The sequence below is a fragment of the Strigops habroptila genome, chromosome 2 (assembly GCF_004027225.2).
Source record: "Strigops habroptila isolate Jane chromosome 2, bStrHab1.2.pri, whole genome shotgun sequence".
In the NCBI taxonomy this organism is placed as follows: Eukaryota; Metazoa; Chordata; class Aves; order Psittaciformes; family Psittacidae; genus Strigops; species Strigops habroptila.
The window spans coordinates 33,137,703-33,155,452 of NC_044278.2; the positions used below are offsets into that span (position 1 = coordinate 33,137,703).

The 17,750-nt window shown below is 41.1% G+C and overlaps 1 protein-coding gene across 1 annotated transcript; it reads right to left on the reverse strand.

Annotated features, from left to right (window-relative positions):
- Positions 1–4,844: 4,844 nt before the first annotated feature.
- RSPH1 (radial spoke head component 1) lies at positions 4,845–11,803 on the reverse strand. Its single transcript, XM_030475919.1, has 9 exons — positions 11,722–11,803; positions 11,186–11,299; positions 10,959–11,064; positions 9,701–9,791; positions 9,328–9,463; positions 8,951–9,022; positions 7,379–7,610; positions 6,804–6,947; positions 4,845–5,045 (listed from the first exon to the last, which is right to left on the reverse strand). The coding sequence occupies exons 1-8, from the start codon at positions 11,776–11,778 to the stop codon at positions 6,805–6,807; spliced, it is 951 nt and encodes a 316-aa protein (XP_030331779.1). The 5' UTR covers positions 11,779–11,803; the 3' UTR covers positions 4,845–5,045; position 6,804.
- Positions 11,804–17,750: the final 5,947 nt, after the last annotated feature.

The following is a 17,750-nucleotide window of genomic DNA, read 5'->3' on the forward strand; positions in this document are numbered from 1 at the left end:
GGAAGCTTCAGAGTTGTTTTTGCGGTAAGCAAAAGACACATGAGATTCTTTTCTAGTTTCTTGATTTTATTTTTTTTTAATGCAACTTCAAAAAATAAATGTTGCTTTACTACATTGCAATTTTCTTTAATTGGATCTATTTCACTATAAACTTATGTACTTCAATAGATGATTTTAGCACCACTTAGAGAATCTGAGTGTTTTGTTTATATCTTAAAACCTGAAAATACAAATTCTTTTGATAAAGACCTACAGAGAAGTTAATCTATGGTGACACCTTGTGGGGAAAACACGACCTCAGATTTACGTGACTGCATAAGGTTTGGTGTGGTTGAAAGACAGGTCAGGGAAGCAAGCTTTATTTATTATTTATTTTTCCAGACAAGAATGCTCCTTCCATACACTTTGAAAGGATAGTAACATAGAAATTTATAATAATGTTTGGGACTACTTTGGGAGAGACATTTGAGTCCAGTTCTTCTAAAAAGCAAGATAAAAATATGCTACAGATACTTTGTTCATGACTTTTCCAAAGCTTTTTCCTTGTGCCAGCATTGTCCTGTGCAATTCAGCTCAGAACAGTAGGTAATTCTATTAATTTTGTTCAATTTTAAATCATCAAGTGGGGACTAAATCAGTTGAGTGGATTTTTGACTGTCTCCGGAGAGCTTTGTTACTGAAATGCTCCAAAACAAAAGGAAATTCTTTTTATTTTATTATTTATTAAAAAATTATTTATAAAATACTGCATGAAACTGTTTATTGTGAGTTCAGAAGAATGTATGGTCTTGATCTTCTAGTGCTTTCTTCAATGGGTGATTAAAAATTAAAATGTTCAAGACTCTTTGAACTTGAGAACAGCATGAAAGCTTTGAACAAATAAAAAACTCTACTAGGAGGAATGGGAAGGAGTTAGTGAATCATTGAATTTTACAGTCCAGTTTTTGGTGGAGATCACCGAAGGTCTGGAGAGCACTTTGGGGCTCTTGACTTGTAACACCTAGTTAGAAGACAAACTGCAAAACCTCCAAATGGGATCTCCCTGAGCTTCCTGGGTTTTTGGTGATGATACTTTCTTGGTGTGAGATCTTGACAACTCCAAGTGCCTCATTTAGCTTCGATGAACTCTGGTAGCCACGTTCTATGTCAACTGTGGAAAAAGTCCCATCTCTGGGGAAGAAGTAGCTCTGGAAGTCATATATGATTGAGTTTCCTGATGTTTTTCTAAGACACCTGCAGCATAGACACTCTCGGCACTATTTTTTTTCATGAACAGCTTTATACATGGGAGATAATTACCGACTCTGAACCTCAAACTCATCATGTCTTACATGTCATTGATGTATCAAAGTCAGGTTGGACCTTGAGGGCTTTGAGCAACCTGGTCTAGTGGAAGATGTCCCTGCCCATGGCAGGTGGGTTGGATGAGATGATCTTTAAAGGTCCCAATCAACCCAAATCATTCTATGATTTAAAGGCAAAAAGCTGGGCACCTAAATCAACATCAGATGCATAGGTTAAAATAGTCTGATATTTTTAAAGAATGCTTCACCAACTTTGGAGTAAGTCATTTCGACATGAGAGTCATAATCTAAGGTTGAAAACCTGTAAGGAAAGCTTCAAAGCTTGAAGTTCAATATCATACCCTCGCATTCAGCGTAACTCTTTTTTTTTAGTCTATTTAGGAAGAGGTCTTAAAAATTACTGCTCCACTACTATCTAAAAAGATCTTTGTTCATTACTGAAAAATTAAGAGACAGGAGGATGAGAGAGGCTTAGCACACCTTCATGCAACAAGTTTTGGCAGGGGTTCCTCCCTCTCCAAGATATGAATGAAGCAACTACTATTAACTAGTTTCCAAATGATCCTTAAGGTATTTCTGGAAAAGATAGTGAAATTAAATGTCTCCTCCAACAAAAGCACTGGTGGTCTAGAAAAGGAGCAAGCCATCTTCTCAGGAGCACTTTGTAACACGTTAGAGTCTTCCGGATGTTCTTAGTTTTCCATGATTGTATTCCAGATAGGATGCTTTTTTTGTTTTTTGCAGGTATACCACTGGAGGTCACTCATGTACTAATAAACAGTACAGTGCTGCATGGAAAAGGTAATATAAATTATCCAAGAATGAACTCAGCTGGACCCAAAGGTTACTTTTAAATGCAAGTGAGTTGGGAAATAAGTTGTGTGGATATTTCTCAGTATAGTAGAATATATTAAAACTAGCAAGTAAACTAATGGTTTTTAGTTTTTTGAGAAAAGACAAAAACCATCAACATTAGCAAGCCAAGTTTGCGTTGTTCTAGTTACAGTAATAATGGAAATGCAGCATTTAAGAGGAAAAGATAAACACCTCGAAATGCTTACTGAAGTCACATCAGTGTGATAAGAAATTGCAGAGAAAATGGCATGTAAGATAGGAGGGGAAAGATTGCATGGTGATTTTCTTACTATGAAATTTCTGATAGGAGAAAAAATGCAAGGAAGAAGTAATAAACTATTTCATACGAGTTGTTTCCTAATCTCCACTTTCTGTTACTCCACTTTTATCACTAACTTCTAAAATTCTAGCCATAACTTTGCTGAAATTGAGAGTCGTAGAGAAAAGGAACTTGTTAAAATGTTTTCCCTCTTTCCCCTAACAGAAAATTCTAGTATAGATTTCCTGTTCTGAAGTGAATAAGAAAATGCAAATCCTGTTTCAGCAATACCAGTACAACATCTCTTATCCCAACTGGGCCAAAACTGGTTATTTTACTTCAAAAAAACCTGCTACTGTCCGGCAACTCTCTACCTCAGGCTCCAGGCCCATCAACATTCATACCCACAGTACAAGAAAGTCAAAGTCAGACAGATACATATATTAATAATTAGGGTATCACTTACATATTATCAGGAAAAACTGTTTCAGAGCAGAATTATTCACCTGCAGAAGAGGAGGAAAGATTTGTCTGTGGCATTTAGTGCTTGTATAATACTTTGTGCAGCTCTGCCTTGCTCTGTACTTTTAACTTACTATTTATATAATGCCATTTGATTCCAGTAGCTTCCAGGGGACTTCTGCAGCTGCTCTCTCCTGCTGGCTGCTTCTGATTGACAGGTTCTTAATTTAAAAGCGCTTCATGTTCAGTAGTTGGCTGCCTGCTGATTAGGGGGTGCTGGACTGTTTTTTGTCTGCTGTGTAGGCATGCTTATTCAGCTAGGAGATAATAATACAGCAAGCAAAGCTTTTGTCTATTTGCAAGAGTGCTGGGGAAAGGCAGAAACTCTTCTCCAAACAGCGTGGGACCGTGCAACACCAATGTTCATGAGCTACTGGGCCTGATCTTCAGCACCAGTGAAGAATGTACCCTTGGCACATCAGCAGTGACAGCACAGACAGGGATTGGACAGGGGGTGTTGTGTCTGACTCTCTCACGGAGCTGTGGGTAATGGGTTTCTCCCTTATGGGAGGGGTGTGGTGGTCCAGGTGCTGTCTGTCCAAGGGCTTGCAGAAGGAGATGTGCAGACTGTTCATTGTTAGGGAGAATAAATTATATATCAGCAAGGTCTCCACAGAGGTGAGAGCTTGAGCCTGAGGTAGAAAGATGTCTAGCGGCTGTGCAGGATGGAGCAGTGCATGGGGGCTACCCTGAGGGAAGCTGTTCAAGTTCATGACTTTTGGCAGCAGGAGAAATGTTGTTCCTCCTTGTGCAGAGGTGAATACAGAGGGTTGGTATTGAGCCCTAATCGCCATAGGAGGGCAACAGATGCTGCCAAGGAAAGCTTCAGAGCCGTTCACGCTTGGTTTGAGTATCTGCAGCAAGTGGTAGCAGTTGGAGATCCCCTTCTGATACCTTTGTACGGTGGCCATTACTGCCATCCACTAAGTGATATTCAGGAGTGGTAAGTAAATGAGGCGGGATGATGGGAGCAAGATACCCTTTGGGAAAGATACAACAAGTCAAAAGGGAGCTTACCTTTAGTATACGTATACAAATGTTTCCCAGACTGGGAAACAAAAATGGACTAGGAACTGCTGTGTGTGCAGATGCAGAACTGTGACATCTTTGGAAAAACATGGTGGGATAGCTCACACACCTGGAGCTCTCTCATGAATGAGGGGATCATTAGTAAAGATAGAAAGGGAAAATAAGCAGGAGAGTTTTCCTCTATGTGAAGAAGCAGCTTGAATGCATAGAGGTACTATGGACAACGTGCTGGTTGAGAGCTTGGGGATATTAAGCAAGTGTGGCATAGTGTTGGGAATTTGTTGAAGATCCACTTTTTTATCCCAATCCACTTACAGTCTCCTTTAAACAGCGTAAGGAAAGCTACATGGAAGCAAGAAACTTGGGGCTAAGCTGCAACATACAAAAATAAATGCAGTAGTATGAGGAAAGTGGAAGGAAAACATACTACAGAGAAAACATTTTAAAAAACTGTACCAGTGTGTTAGGAAAGCAAACTTCAGTTTGAGTTCAAACTAGCAAGGGGAGATTTAGGGCAACAAGAAGAACTTCTACAGCTACATGAACAATAAAAAAAATAAACAAGGAAAATGTAGGCCTATAATTGGTCTAGTGACAGGGGCTACAGATAGAGCTAGGAAACCCAGTGCTGCTTTTGTCTTCACAAGCAAGACCCCCAATTCTCTGTGCTCAGAGGCAGTGTTCAAGGAAGAGAAGAACTGCCAGTTGTGGGAGAAGATTGCTTTTGCTTCTGCAAATGTGTGAGGACACAACTTCACCAATCCAGAATAATCCTGTACTGAATTCAACAACTGACTACCTGGTATGTGGAATAAAAAAAGTTGTTGTGAGACTGCATAGAGGTACTGAGATCATAAAAGCTTCAGAGATATATATTCCAGACAGAAGAGTGACAGAAATGTTTATTCAAAGTATCTTAACACAGCTTTTTTTTTAATGCATAAAAATATTGCAGGTTTACCATAATAAATTATTTACTCTGAAATTTCCCTTTTTTTTTGGCTCTTCATCTCTAGTTATATCCAATTACTCTGCTTCCTATGATTCTTCCTCCTTATCCTTTAAACCACTAGTTTCTGTGGAGACAAAGGAAAGACAAGACATAGAGATGTATTTAATTACAAAATACTGGGAAGTAATCCTAGTAACCTAAACCATAATTCTAGGACAGTGCTGTCTATCTCTCTCCTCCTCCCCCAATGGCTTTCACTGCCAATACTTGAATTTAACTGTTATGCATTGTCAGCTGCCAGACATACTCAGTACACACACATTGACTGTCAGCCAGCCCATATGTAACTCTGGAATAGCCAAAGAATGTCTCCTGTTTGGATGGCATCATAAGAAATGTGGAGTGAGAAGGATGGAATTCCTGTGTGGAAAAAAATGACAGTAATGGGACACAGAATACAAGGCCGCAGGAAAACAGATTTTGTTACGTCTGCTCTTCACAGTACGTGTGGTTTTTTCAAATCATTTCCTCTTACTATAACTTAATCTTGTTAAGGACAAAGGGAACGATATATGCCTAATTCATTATGGATGTAGACCTATGTTAAAAAATTTATAAAATCATCCAACTCTGATTCTAGAAATAAAGAGCTGAAAGGAACTTAGAGAGCATCAATCACATTCCTACACTTTCATGCATGTGTATCTGCATCTATGCTGTCTCTGACAGATACTTGGGTCCATTTTGCTTTAAAAATAAACAAAACCAATGGGGATACCAGAACCACTTCATTGTGGTAGGCCAGAAAATTTATTATAATCAAGTTTAGTCAAAATGGTTATTTGAGTCCAAGATACTATGAAACAAACCAGGCTCAATGAACTTCTGCCAGATCCAAAGCAGAGCTACGCAGGAAATCTGCTGAGATTTCTGCTGAACCTGATCCAAGCCCAGGGATCCTGTAAGATGTCAGTCCTACGCACCAGATCAGCTAACTGGCCAGTCTGCCCTGGAGCAGGAGAGCGCCTTCAGAGGTGATGGGTAAAAAATGAGAGCAAATGAACTACAAAAATTCCAAGAGCTGACCTAGACATTTAGCATATACGTCCAGGCATTTTCACTCAGTTTAATAGTCCTTCTGATCCCCATGGATAATGCTTTGCTTTGATTTATCATAAAATGGACTGATTACAAAAGGATAAATTTATCTTATGTTTTCATATATCAGATACATACGCTTGTAAAGGTTAGCACTTAGTAAAGGCAAACAACAGAATTGGGTAGAGGCGTACAGGCTCAATATGAGTAATCATAGCTGCACTCTTTTGTTGCTTCTTAGTAATTTTCTACTTAAAACAGGCTTCTGAATTCCAAATCTCTTTGTTTTGTAGGAGAAACAAACCAACCTGAGACTGTTCAAAATAATGCATAACAATACCTAAAAATTGTTTCTTCATATTAGTTTTGCCTGCTTTTTTACTTCAGGTAAGAGAATAAGAATGCATAGTTCTATTCATGAGAGAAAAGTGGAGTGCTCAAACCCCTCTGAATTTCCCAGGGTCTGAAATCTTCTCTTGTAACAAAAAATAGTTTGCAAATGCAATCGCTAACAAACTCAGCTCAGCAAGCGCTGTCAACTATACATGCAAGGTAATGCTGCACAGAAGTGACACTTACTAATTTGTGCTGTTACAGCATATGAACTTGACTACTGAAAACCAGTTGACGTCTATAGAGGACTGCCCCCCTTATGAAAGATAGAGTTTCCCATAGTCTCTTCAGCTTGATAATAGAACTCTCAGCAGCAACATGACTTCAACAGATTGACATACATCATTTCAGACCCTTGTTGAAGAACGAGCATTCATGCCCCATTCCTCACCTTAATCCTCCTGGTCTTTGTTTTCTTCTTCCTCTCTGTTTTCCTCCTCTTCCTCTCCCATGTCCCTCGCTGAGCTAAGAACTTCACTGGATGCTTCAAAAGGAGAAGGCTCATCATACCCACCCTCAGCAGACTCATCAGTGACTGAAATAGGAGAAATTAGAAATACCAAAGAAAATGAATTTTACAAATTTGCACTCAGCCATTGTTTTCATGAAGTAGCTAATAACTTCTACTGAAGTCTGCAGTCTTTACTCACATGAGAAATCCCAGAAAATCTTTTGTAACTGTTTATTATCAAGTTTGTATAACAAGCCATGATATAAACTAAAATGATATACAGGCTTCCCAAGACAGTTGTAACTCATTGTGCTATATGAGATAAAACAGACATATATGTATTGTGCAGTTTAGTAATATACTTGGAAGTTCCTAACATTCAATATGTGGTAAATCATAGGCGAAAAAAAACCCAACCCAAACCCAAAAAACAAACCTCTCACACCATTGATATTAAACCTGAAAAACATGGTTTCAGGGGAAAGTCAAAGCATGGAGTGTCCAGTAGAACAAACCTGCAACGGATGGAACTGTCTCCTCTTCAGTTACTGCTGCTGCTGGTCTTTCTTCCACTCCATCTCCTCCTGCTTCTGGTTCTGGTGCTGCTGGTGCTTCTAGTGAGGCTTCTTTGGGAGGAGGTGGGGTTTCCCCATGGGGAGTCCAGAGTGTTAATTTGGTAATTTTTGATGCTTTCCATTTTGGCTCAGCAAGTAATGAGGGCTCCTCCTCTTCTTCTTCTCCTTTATCCTAGAAGACAACTCATGAAACCCAGCATCTCACCTCACAGGTATTAAGGGAGTAACTAAGTTGATGGTTTTGTGTACTAAAACCTCTTTATCTGGGCTCAAAATGGTGATGACATGGCCTTTTAAAGTATTTACAGGTGGAGAAACTTCAGCAGCTGCAGTTCTTGGAGTTCTTGCAGTTCTGCACTTTGAACCTTGATGAAGTCAGTTGACTATTACTAATGCTGAGTGCTTAACCTTGGGTTCTTAAATTCATGTTTAATATTCCAAAATCAGCACATCCAACAATTCCCCCTGAACTGAGGATACTAGATACACATCACTTCGGACACTTTTAGCCAAAATAGCAAAACAGCCTCCATATTTTTCAAATCTCTATCACTACTGATAGAAGGTTTTATTATTATTTTGTCCTTGTCTTAAGAAACAATTGCTTCATTGAAGGATTTTCAAAGAGTGTGTAATGAGAACTAATGTGTCAGACAACAGAGGCAGCAAACTCTAAGCTAAAATGTGGCACATTTTCATGAAATCAAACCAGTAATATTAATATACATTTATTTCTATGGCTATTTTGCAGCATATTAATCAGAAATGTTTCAAAACATTCATGCATGAAGGAAAAACAGGGTCCGATCCTAACTGCTCTCTACAGTTACTAGGAGTGTGGATATTAAGCTCCTAACAGGACCAGGACAACAATCATAAAATCATAGAATGGTTTGGGTTGGAAGGGACCTTAAAGATCATCTGGTTCCAACCCCCTGCCATGGGCAGGGACACCTTCCACTAGACCAGGTTGCTAAAAGCCCCGTCCAGCTGGGACTTGAACACTTCCAGGGATGGGAAGAGATCCACAACTTCTTGGGCAACGATGGGACATACTTCCAAAACATGAATCTGCTGGAAATTACCATTTGTACACATAGCATCAAGCAGCTCAGAAATATAAGAATATTTGACATTGTTTTCTGGTGTTTCAAACAACACGAAATATAGGCTAAGTATACAGACAAATACATCTACATTCTTCTGTGGTTTGAAGCTTCAAATGTTTTGGGAAGATCCTGATTCTTCTAAACTTTAAGCATAAAAGACTCCTGTCTGCAAGTACAGGAAAATCACACCCTGTACTTGTCAAAGATTACACAGTAGAGAAGCTGAAGAAAAAGCAAAATGAAACCTCATTTAGTTCTTAAGAATGCGTGAGTTTCTACCCTTTTTTGACTGATTAGATCTACTTTAACATCAGTGTCTCTAAGGCATTTTATAGATTACTCAACAATAGATTTGATTTATGGAGTTCTCCGATATTCAGTACAATTTGCACTATTTTTTTACCTGCTCTCGTTGTATGTATTCACCATGCTGCTCACATCCAACATCAAAGACATATTTGCCACGACCTACAGGCTGCACAAAGGTACAAAAGTCAGCAGAACTATGAAGTTAATACATTCTAAGCATATAAATGTAAAACATGCTTTCCTACAAAATTCATACAATAGCTAATAACAATATAGTTAGAAAGCAAAGATGCAGGGAAACTTGTCATTCTGTCCCAACAGGTTAATTCAGTTTCATATGTTACACTTAAGGTGCAAGAAATATTACAAAAGATCAGGAGCCTAGCTTCTTATTTTAAGTGGAAACACATCATATTAATGCAAGTCTATGCTAACTGTTCTGATGAACAAAGACTTTTCCAGCACACTTACCTTTCCATTTGAAAACCTGCCCTTAAATCTGTGGTTTAAGTAGATAAGTTCAGCTTCTCCTTCCTGGTTTCCATTTACCCAACCACCAACATATTTAGATCCTGTGTCTTTATAGACATATGTACCTTGCCCGTGCCTAAGGAGAAAATAATAATTTTGCTTTATATTACTGAATATTAATAATCTAGGACATTATTATACTTTAGGTATGAAAACTGTATTGTTTAAGTAGCTGAAATGGCTCAAGTTGGACTAAACTGCCAAGGTCATCCAGTAGCATTCGATTTGCTGCAGTCAGCCGTGCTTTGAAAATAACCTTTGCATTTTAGTGCTATTGGGTGACTTGAAACATCACTGTAAGAATGAAACAAACCTATAGTGGTTAAACCACTCTCCAGTATAGGTGTCTCCATTCGCATAGGTATACTGTCCATGGCCATGTCTCTGGTCATCCACCCAGTCTCCTTTAACAAGAATACGATAAAAACAGTGTGAGATTTATTTCATTGTGTGATACAGTGGTCAGTTTGTAGAATTATCCTACATGAATTATTAAAGAAGGAAAAGAAAGCTATGACACCACTGTGATTCCTTACCATTCTTTACACCATTCCTTACTCTAAGCCCTCGCTCTTTTTAATTCCATCATCCCTCTCCACACACATTTGTGCAGCTGCCTGACCCCCCTTTCATTTTCATCACCATTTGTCTCCATTATCACTCTCCATTATCATTATGAACACAAAAAGCCATGTAACGTCCTGCTCCTATCTTTAAATTTGGTAATGTATTACAGTTGCATTAGACAATGTGACATTTCCATTCAAATAAAAAGAGCGACTACTTTAGCTTGACTCATTTGCTAAAAATGTCCTGTCAATCAGGGGGGTTTTATATACTCAAAAGGATGCTAGACTGTGTGTCTTAATTACTCTTCTACTAAAACTTGAGAAATTAAAAAAACAAAACAAAACAAACACAGGTGCATATGTAAGGCAAGACTAGGCTGCTCTTTTTGCTCTCTGCTCCTAGCCCTCACAATGTGAATGGTTTTTCTTGCCTGGCTTAGAAAGGAGGGTGGGAAATATTGTTCTTTGGAGCCTAACTGATATTCAGAGTGTTTTGGATTCTCTCCTGGAACAAGAGAAACAAGGCAAGTTTGAACTTCTTCACATTTCAGAGGCATCCCAATCCCTGAGTAAGTGCTCTAATCAGTAAACTGATTTTTAAGGATGGACCTAATAAAGTCCTAAAATACTTTATACTGAATACACGTGTCATTCTAATCATCATTCAGAAGTATATTTTCTTCTACTGAGATTGCATTGATTTGTAAAAGATGAAAAATATTTCTCAGAACTTGGAGGACATGACAAGAACAAACCGCTACTAAATACCTCACTTCTCATAACAATCAATGTAAATCCCCATAAATAAAACCCACACTTCTCAGGGCTTGTAGTAAAAAAGGAATAAAAGGAAAATATTTTGTAGCAAATTTGTCTTCTTAAAATAATGCATCCTCCAATCCACTATCTTCTTGCATGGGGGGGGATGGGAGGGGTGGCTGTTGAGGGGGGAATGTGTCCCTTCAGTTACAGAAATCCGTCCAACCGTGTTCAGCATTTTACCTTCATATTTTGATCCATCTGGGTAAAAAAAAGTCCCCTGGCCATGCTTCTTGTTTCGAAGATATGTTCCAACGTAGCGAGCACCATTCTTAAACCTGTAAGTCCCCTGAAACATATTTGGTATAGATAAAATACTTGTAAGTCCTCAACCTTGTTTCAGTGCAGCGTCCAAATGAACAGAACTGCTGCAACTTCAGCACAGCCACTGTCTTCTGTAGCTGTCTTACCTGCCCATTTCTGAGACCATGTTCATATTCCCCATCGTATGTATCACCATGGGGTAGACGTGCTTTTCCACGTCCGTGTCGCTCACCTTCTGCATTGCGCTCACCTTCATACTCCTGATTTGAATGGGAAAAAAATCCTTTGAGAGGGCTGGACCTGGCTGAATCTAACCTCACTTAACAGAGGAAAACAGGCGTTTGCTCAAAGCTGCTCCAATTTGGCTTGAAACACAGGCTGCAGGAGCGCCTGGTCAACAGCAGCACTGCTTATCAGACACTTTCATCAGCACCCAGAGGCTTTCCTCCCTTCCTGACACACTGCTGCAAAGTATGGGTGACTCGTGGAGGGTCAGGCAGCTCCCAACTGAAACGGTGCAGCCCCACTGCCGAAACTCCCGTGCCCGCGCGAGGAGCGCCTCGGGAGCTCTCCCAGGCCCGGCACTACAGCACTTAAGACGCCGGGATCGGTCACCTCCACTCTTCCCATTCCCCGCCGGCGCTCCCCTGAACCCTGCGGCGCCAGCGGCGCCCCGACGGACCCCCAGAGTGTTCTCGGCCTCCCCCTCCTCGCTCCCCTCCTCGCTCTCGTCCGACATGGCTGCGGCGTCCCCGTCGCCGCGGCAACCAAGGCGGGAGGGCGGGACGCGAGGCCGCCGTTGCTGCCATGGCAACGTGTCTCCCCCATTTCCCTCCGCGCTGCTGTCCCGGGTGCTGAGCGCGATGGCCGGCGCCGCCCCTCACCGCGGCGGCAGGGCGGGAAGCGGTGAGGGCGGGCGGGGACCGCTGAGGAGAAGCGCCGGCGGCGGCCTGCGACGTTACCGAAAGCGAGAGCCCCGCCTCCCCTGGAGGGCTCCCGGGCTGCCCCGTTGGCTGTCGGCGAGGAAGTGCTGGGACAACCAGCGCGGCGACCGTCAGAGGAATGCCAATGTTAGCAAACGCTCGGGGGCGTGCGACACCGCCTTTCCCCCGGCACCGGTCTCACTTCTGCTTCTAGCGCTTTGCTTTTCCCGACCTGTTCCTTTAGTGTCGCGGAACAGGCTGGTGATATCGGCCGTGTGACCCGAGACCCCTCGAGCTGTCAGAGAGCTCCCAGTAGTTTGGCTGGTTTGGCCTGTAAACTACATTTTAGATTTTAAAATTATTCCTGCATCTAGATTTTTTTTTTTTTTTCCTGTCAGGTTTTAATGATGTTCAGAAATTCCAGTCCCTGGATCTTATCTTTTTGGTTTGTATCTTATGGTTTCAGTCTGATTATGAGTCTCATTCACGGGCTCAACAGACCAGACTCATTCCCCATGCACAGCCTGGTGAATCCCACTGGAAATCCAGTACATGGTTTAAATTAGAGACAGAAGGGCAAAGGCATTCAACTCCAGCCTCTGAAATCCCACAGGATTTCCACAGTTGGCATGACGGCACGGTTGGAGACAGAGGACCCATGTGTACTCTTTGAGAGGCGTCACAGGAATGCTCTTGGGCTGTCACATGGGGGACTGCCACAATGTTATCAGTCAGGCTCTGCATTTTGGGGCACTTTGATGAGATTCCTCTCCTTCCTACACAAAGCACAGCAGAACAGTCTGTATAAGTAACTTGGAGGTCAGGACAGAGGTAGGGCAATGCTCTAGTACTAATCACCTCTGGAGCTTAGGCACTGGAAGTCATCAGACAGCCATGTGATCTGGCCTGGAAAATCCTGTGTTTCTGCAGAAATGAGTGGAGTGCAAGTTAACCTCTCCTAAATGTCCTAAGTTGCACTGAAGTGCTGTGGTGACAGGGTCACGGTGCAGTTCTAAGAGTTACTAGTGAGACAGCAGAATGATGAGTCAGTCAGGTTTTTACATCACTTCAGCATCTTCTACTTTCACATATACAACTACTTTTACTTCCACTGAATGTTTTTCCTTCTCCCTTTAGCAGCTATAATTCTCAATGATCTCAATATGTAGGAAGTTATCGCTATTCTGACTTTTCTTCAAACCCCTCAGTCAGCTCAGCAGTGATCTATGTTAACTCTGATGACAAGCTTGGTCACCTCAGCCAGTCAAGAGCCTCCCATACTAATATGACTGCAGCTAAATCAGTGGAGGGAAGCAAGAGAAGGGCTCTCCTTTCTCAAGACGCCAAGAAGAGTAGAAGGGAGTAGCTCACAGGAGACAGAGAGAGGATATTACATCATAGCCACCCTCAGGCCACATTAACCAATAACGATTGATCAATACCCCAAACAGAAAACACCTGCTTTGTATTTTGTCACCCTTTTTTGTTTCAAGTGTGGGCTCCAGTATTCAAAAACAATCACTCCCTAAAAAGATCTTATTTGCCTCAATGCAAGGTAGTGCTTTCTTACTCTTTACGTAGGAAAATGCCCTAGAAGTATACCTATGCTAACGGAGTTGATGATGATTGCATTACAGCTCATGCCTATGTCCTGAAGAGGTTGTCTGGCTGAATGCAGGTGGTACATCTCTCCTCCACAAAGCAGCAGCTTCACAGCACTTTCAGGAGCTTGGCAGGACTCAGGGCCTGCCAGCAATACCAACATCTGGCAAATCATCTTGCTATCACATTGTGCAGTGATTTAACAGCTGAGGTTTCACAGGAGGAGCCATGCGAGGGTATGTGTGGTGAAAAGCAGTTTGCTAACTAAGCACTGGGTAACGGAGGTAGTTCTTCTGAGGCAGGCAGCAAAAGGAGAGACAAGTTGTTGGAAAACATGGTGGAGGGCACCTTATTGCCCAAGTCAAAGCTTTACCACCCAAGCCCAAAGAAAAACAGGGTCATCTCTATACAAAGATACACTATATATTAGGGTAATTTTCTTAGTTTTCAAGTTAGGAACCTAATTACCCAGTATTTAGATAACAAATAAATTAATTCATACATACATACATAAATACATAAACAAATTCAGTAAGATGTGTCACTTATGTGGCATGTCTGTTGTTTTGGTTTTTGTTGGGCAAAGATGAAAAAGGAAGAGAACTATTACTACATACCAGCACGTTCTTAGCTCATAGGAACAATTTGGGTTTCCAAGTTAACACCCAGTTACTAATTTGAGAGTGCTTTCCGACTGAAACGTTTAAGAACACTGAAGTTAAATTTTGTTAGCTGGCAGAGCATTAAAAAGTTACACAATATACATTTATTAACCCCAAATTGTACGGTTATTTCTCTTCCCTGCACATCCCCAGCATTTGACTAGGGAAGCCTAATTTGCAGAAGGGCAGTACTGTTAATAAGTAACTGCAGAGTATGCAATCTACTGCTCTGATTGCTTATCTCCTGCAGAACTAGATATGAGTGCATGCTATCAAAGCATAGCTTGTGCATTTCCTCCTTTCTCATGCTTGATGATGCCCCAGTATCTTCTTTCACCTAAGGATGGCTAACTTCTTTTATCTATGGTAAGGTAATGTCTCTAATTATGAAATTGGTTACTTAGTCCGTGACCAGCATATTAATCCTAAGCAGACACTGTGGCTCAGCGTTGTAAGGGAAAATATGTTTGGGATGCATATAGAGGTGCTGTCTCGGTGACAAAAATAACCGAATATGCCTTTTGGCTTCAAAGTTGGCGTAGCCCAGGGAACAGCTGTGACACAAACAGGAAGCAGTGACAAGCTGTCAGAGACACTCCCACTAATGATCACTAACTGCTCCTGCTCTGTGTATTATTTCAGAGTCCTGAAGGAGGAAAGGTCTGAAAGAGGAACAGTTCACTCTTCTTGGGAAACAGCCAAGAGCTGTTTATTTATAAAATCTTAACTGCTCTGAACCTAGAAGTGGTAGATAGCACAAGCGTCTATATGTCAGGATCACACAGTTTCACCTAAATGAGGGAGGCATCATTTAAAGTTTTCTGTACCTACAAACTGTCTTGTAAAGACATAATGTCATAAATATTCTTAAGGTCCTGCTGAACTTGTATATAAATTTCATCTGGCAAAAGGCCTGAGACAGTAAGTGAATGTGCTCATTATCTGCTCTGCTCTTACTGCTGGCACTGGCTGCAAGTCACCCTGGCAGGAGAGGGCAGGAGCTGCCAGGAGACCTGGTTTGTAGTTTGAGCAGAAGTCCCACAGGGAGAGAGAGCTCCAGAGAAATCCAAAGCCGTTGCTGCCGGAGGTGCTTACAAACAGGAAAAGACAGTGACATGGCAAAGCAAAGGGCTGCTAGGCACAGGGCCTGGTAAGGTTCCTCCTACAGGAGAAGACAGTCCTGGGTGTCCTTTTATCCTGCTTTGCGGGTCCTCACTTTGAATTTAGCCACAGAGCTCCTCTGTAGGGAGGAATGGCCAAAAGGCACTTTTAAGCCCTGCTGTGCTCCTGGCTGTCTTTGGACTTTACCCTGTGTTAAGGATGGGGGAGGCTTTTGGCAGTGCAGATGCTTTGCAGGGAAAACGCTGCTGTGCCAGCCCTGGCCCCTGGGACTCCCTCTGGCACTGACCAATCTTTGAAAACGAATGTTAGAAACAACAGCACTATTTGTTCATCTCTACATTGCAATCAGTGTCTTGCTTCCAAGGAGTGATAACAATACATCTGGGTGCACACATTACATCTGATGTGGTAAAGGTGGCATGCTTCTTACTTCACACTAGGTGCACTTCCGCATTCCTGCCCTCTGGGAGCTCTCTGCTCAATGCCCCTGTCCCACAACACATCCTTCTTCCAGGGGCAATGCCTGTGTGAACCAGCTTTTGTCCTCCTGGCCAGTGATTTGGCTCTAAGGAGATGCCTTTCAAATTCTGCCATCAAAATTACTAGGAAGAGTGGAGGTAATTTGCCTGACTCACAGGTTGGTTTCCTCACTTCACATACTGTTCAATCACTATGATCAGAGCTGGTTACTTTGTGAGGGCCAGTCCTTGGGCACTCAAGTCAGTCTGTTTTCCTCTGGGCTAAATTAGAGATGCAGATGACTATTTATTGCTTTCGGTAAGGGCAGACCGGGGCAAGATTGTGGCTTTTGACAGGGATTTACAAAACAGAAATCTCTGGAGAAATATTTTGTTATCTCTTAGAAGACATTTACATCTTTCTTCTTATAAAAGCTAAAACCACAGTCTAGTGTACTGAGTGGTCAGTATCAGATCCTAGAAAAGTATAAACTGGAGTTGTCAGGAAAAAATTAACAAAATCAGCTCTCTTCCTCTCAAAACTTAAATATAAACCAGGCATTTAAATTAGCCTTTTGGAGAAAAACTGTAGGATTAGGGAATTAAAATAATATCTAAAGGGGAGTTCTGAAATGTAAAAATACATTTGAGATATTTTTATTATTCTGCAATATATACTATCAGACATACAAAGAATTCAAAATATTTTCCTACATTATGGGAGCAAACAGTGGACAAAGTGGCATTTACTATCACTAGCTTTCATGTATTTTTGGGGTGTTTTTCCCTCCAATTCAAAATGAAACCAGATTCTGAAATGTCAAAATCCTTCGCAAAATGGGAACTTCTGTCTGCATAGCTCTTTTTAAGCCCTTTATAGGCAAAAAGAAAGCTGCTTAGTATGTTTGTATGCCAAGTAAAGATAACCTCTTTTTGTGCTCTCAACCAAGACGGAAAAACAAGTAAACGACCTTTCAAGCCACTCAGTTTACCACTGCCTCCTCCAAGTGCAATTAACATTGGGATATCCTGAAGGTGGAATGATTAGAAAAGCACGGTTTGTATGAAAGCCATTCTTGCGATACTGGTAATACTTTTGCATCTTGGCCAAATATAACCTCTCAGTTCCCTTCTGCAAGGTATACAAGGGAAAGCATTCTGCTGTATTTATATCCCTCCTCCCATTTCTCTGACCTTACTGCTCATTTTGAAGTACAGACTGCATTCCGTTACTCAGACATATGGGAAAATTGTCAACTTTTTCTTTTACCTATGGGTCTCCCTTTCCACTAAAGCGCAATAGGGACATACACAGGTCACTTATATTCCATTTAGGAAACTGTGGCTAATATCTTTTCTCAAGACTTTTATGCCAGTCAGTGTTACTACTGCTACCAAGAAAGCAGATAGCATTTGTGAGATAAAAACTATCATATGACTATAGTCAGTATAAGAATAAATCAGTGTTAATACTACATTTTTCTCTACTTTTCTCTAGAAGTGAGTTTTGTTTCATTAAACAAACAAAACCCCAAACCTAAGCTTCTTTAGTCAGGCTTAGCTTGTAACGACATAAAACTAAAGTACTCCAATCCTTTTGTCCATACTATCTGAAGTCCTAACCTGGTAACTCAGAATGAATTCAATAGAGAAGAATGAAATGATTGAGGTAGATGGGACTATTTTGCTGCCTCCTTATTCCTGTCAACTTGAATATCTCTATACTTCATCTTCTTATACATGACTCGCAAGACAATTGCTTTAGCGTAAGCTCTCTGTTCTGGTCTGCTTTCTATTTTACCATGGTGTTTCTAACTGTTCTGGTATTTGATTCCTATTAAAATATGCCTCAGTCCTCCCTTCTCATATAATTACCTCCACTGATCACATCTGCAAGCATGGAGAATTGAAAAACATCAGTAGCCTACCTGCCTCTTTCAATGT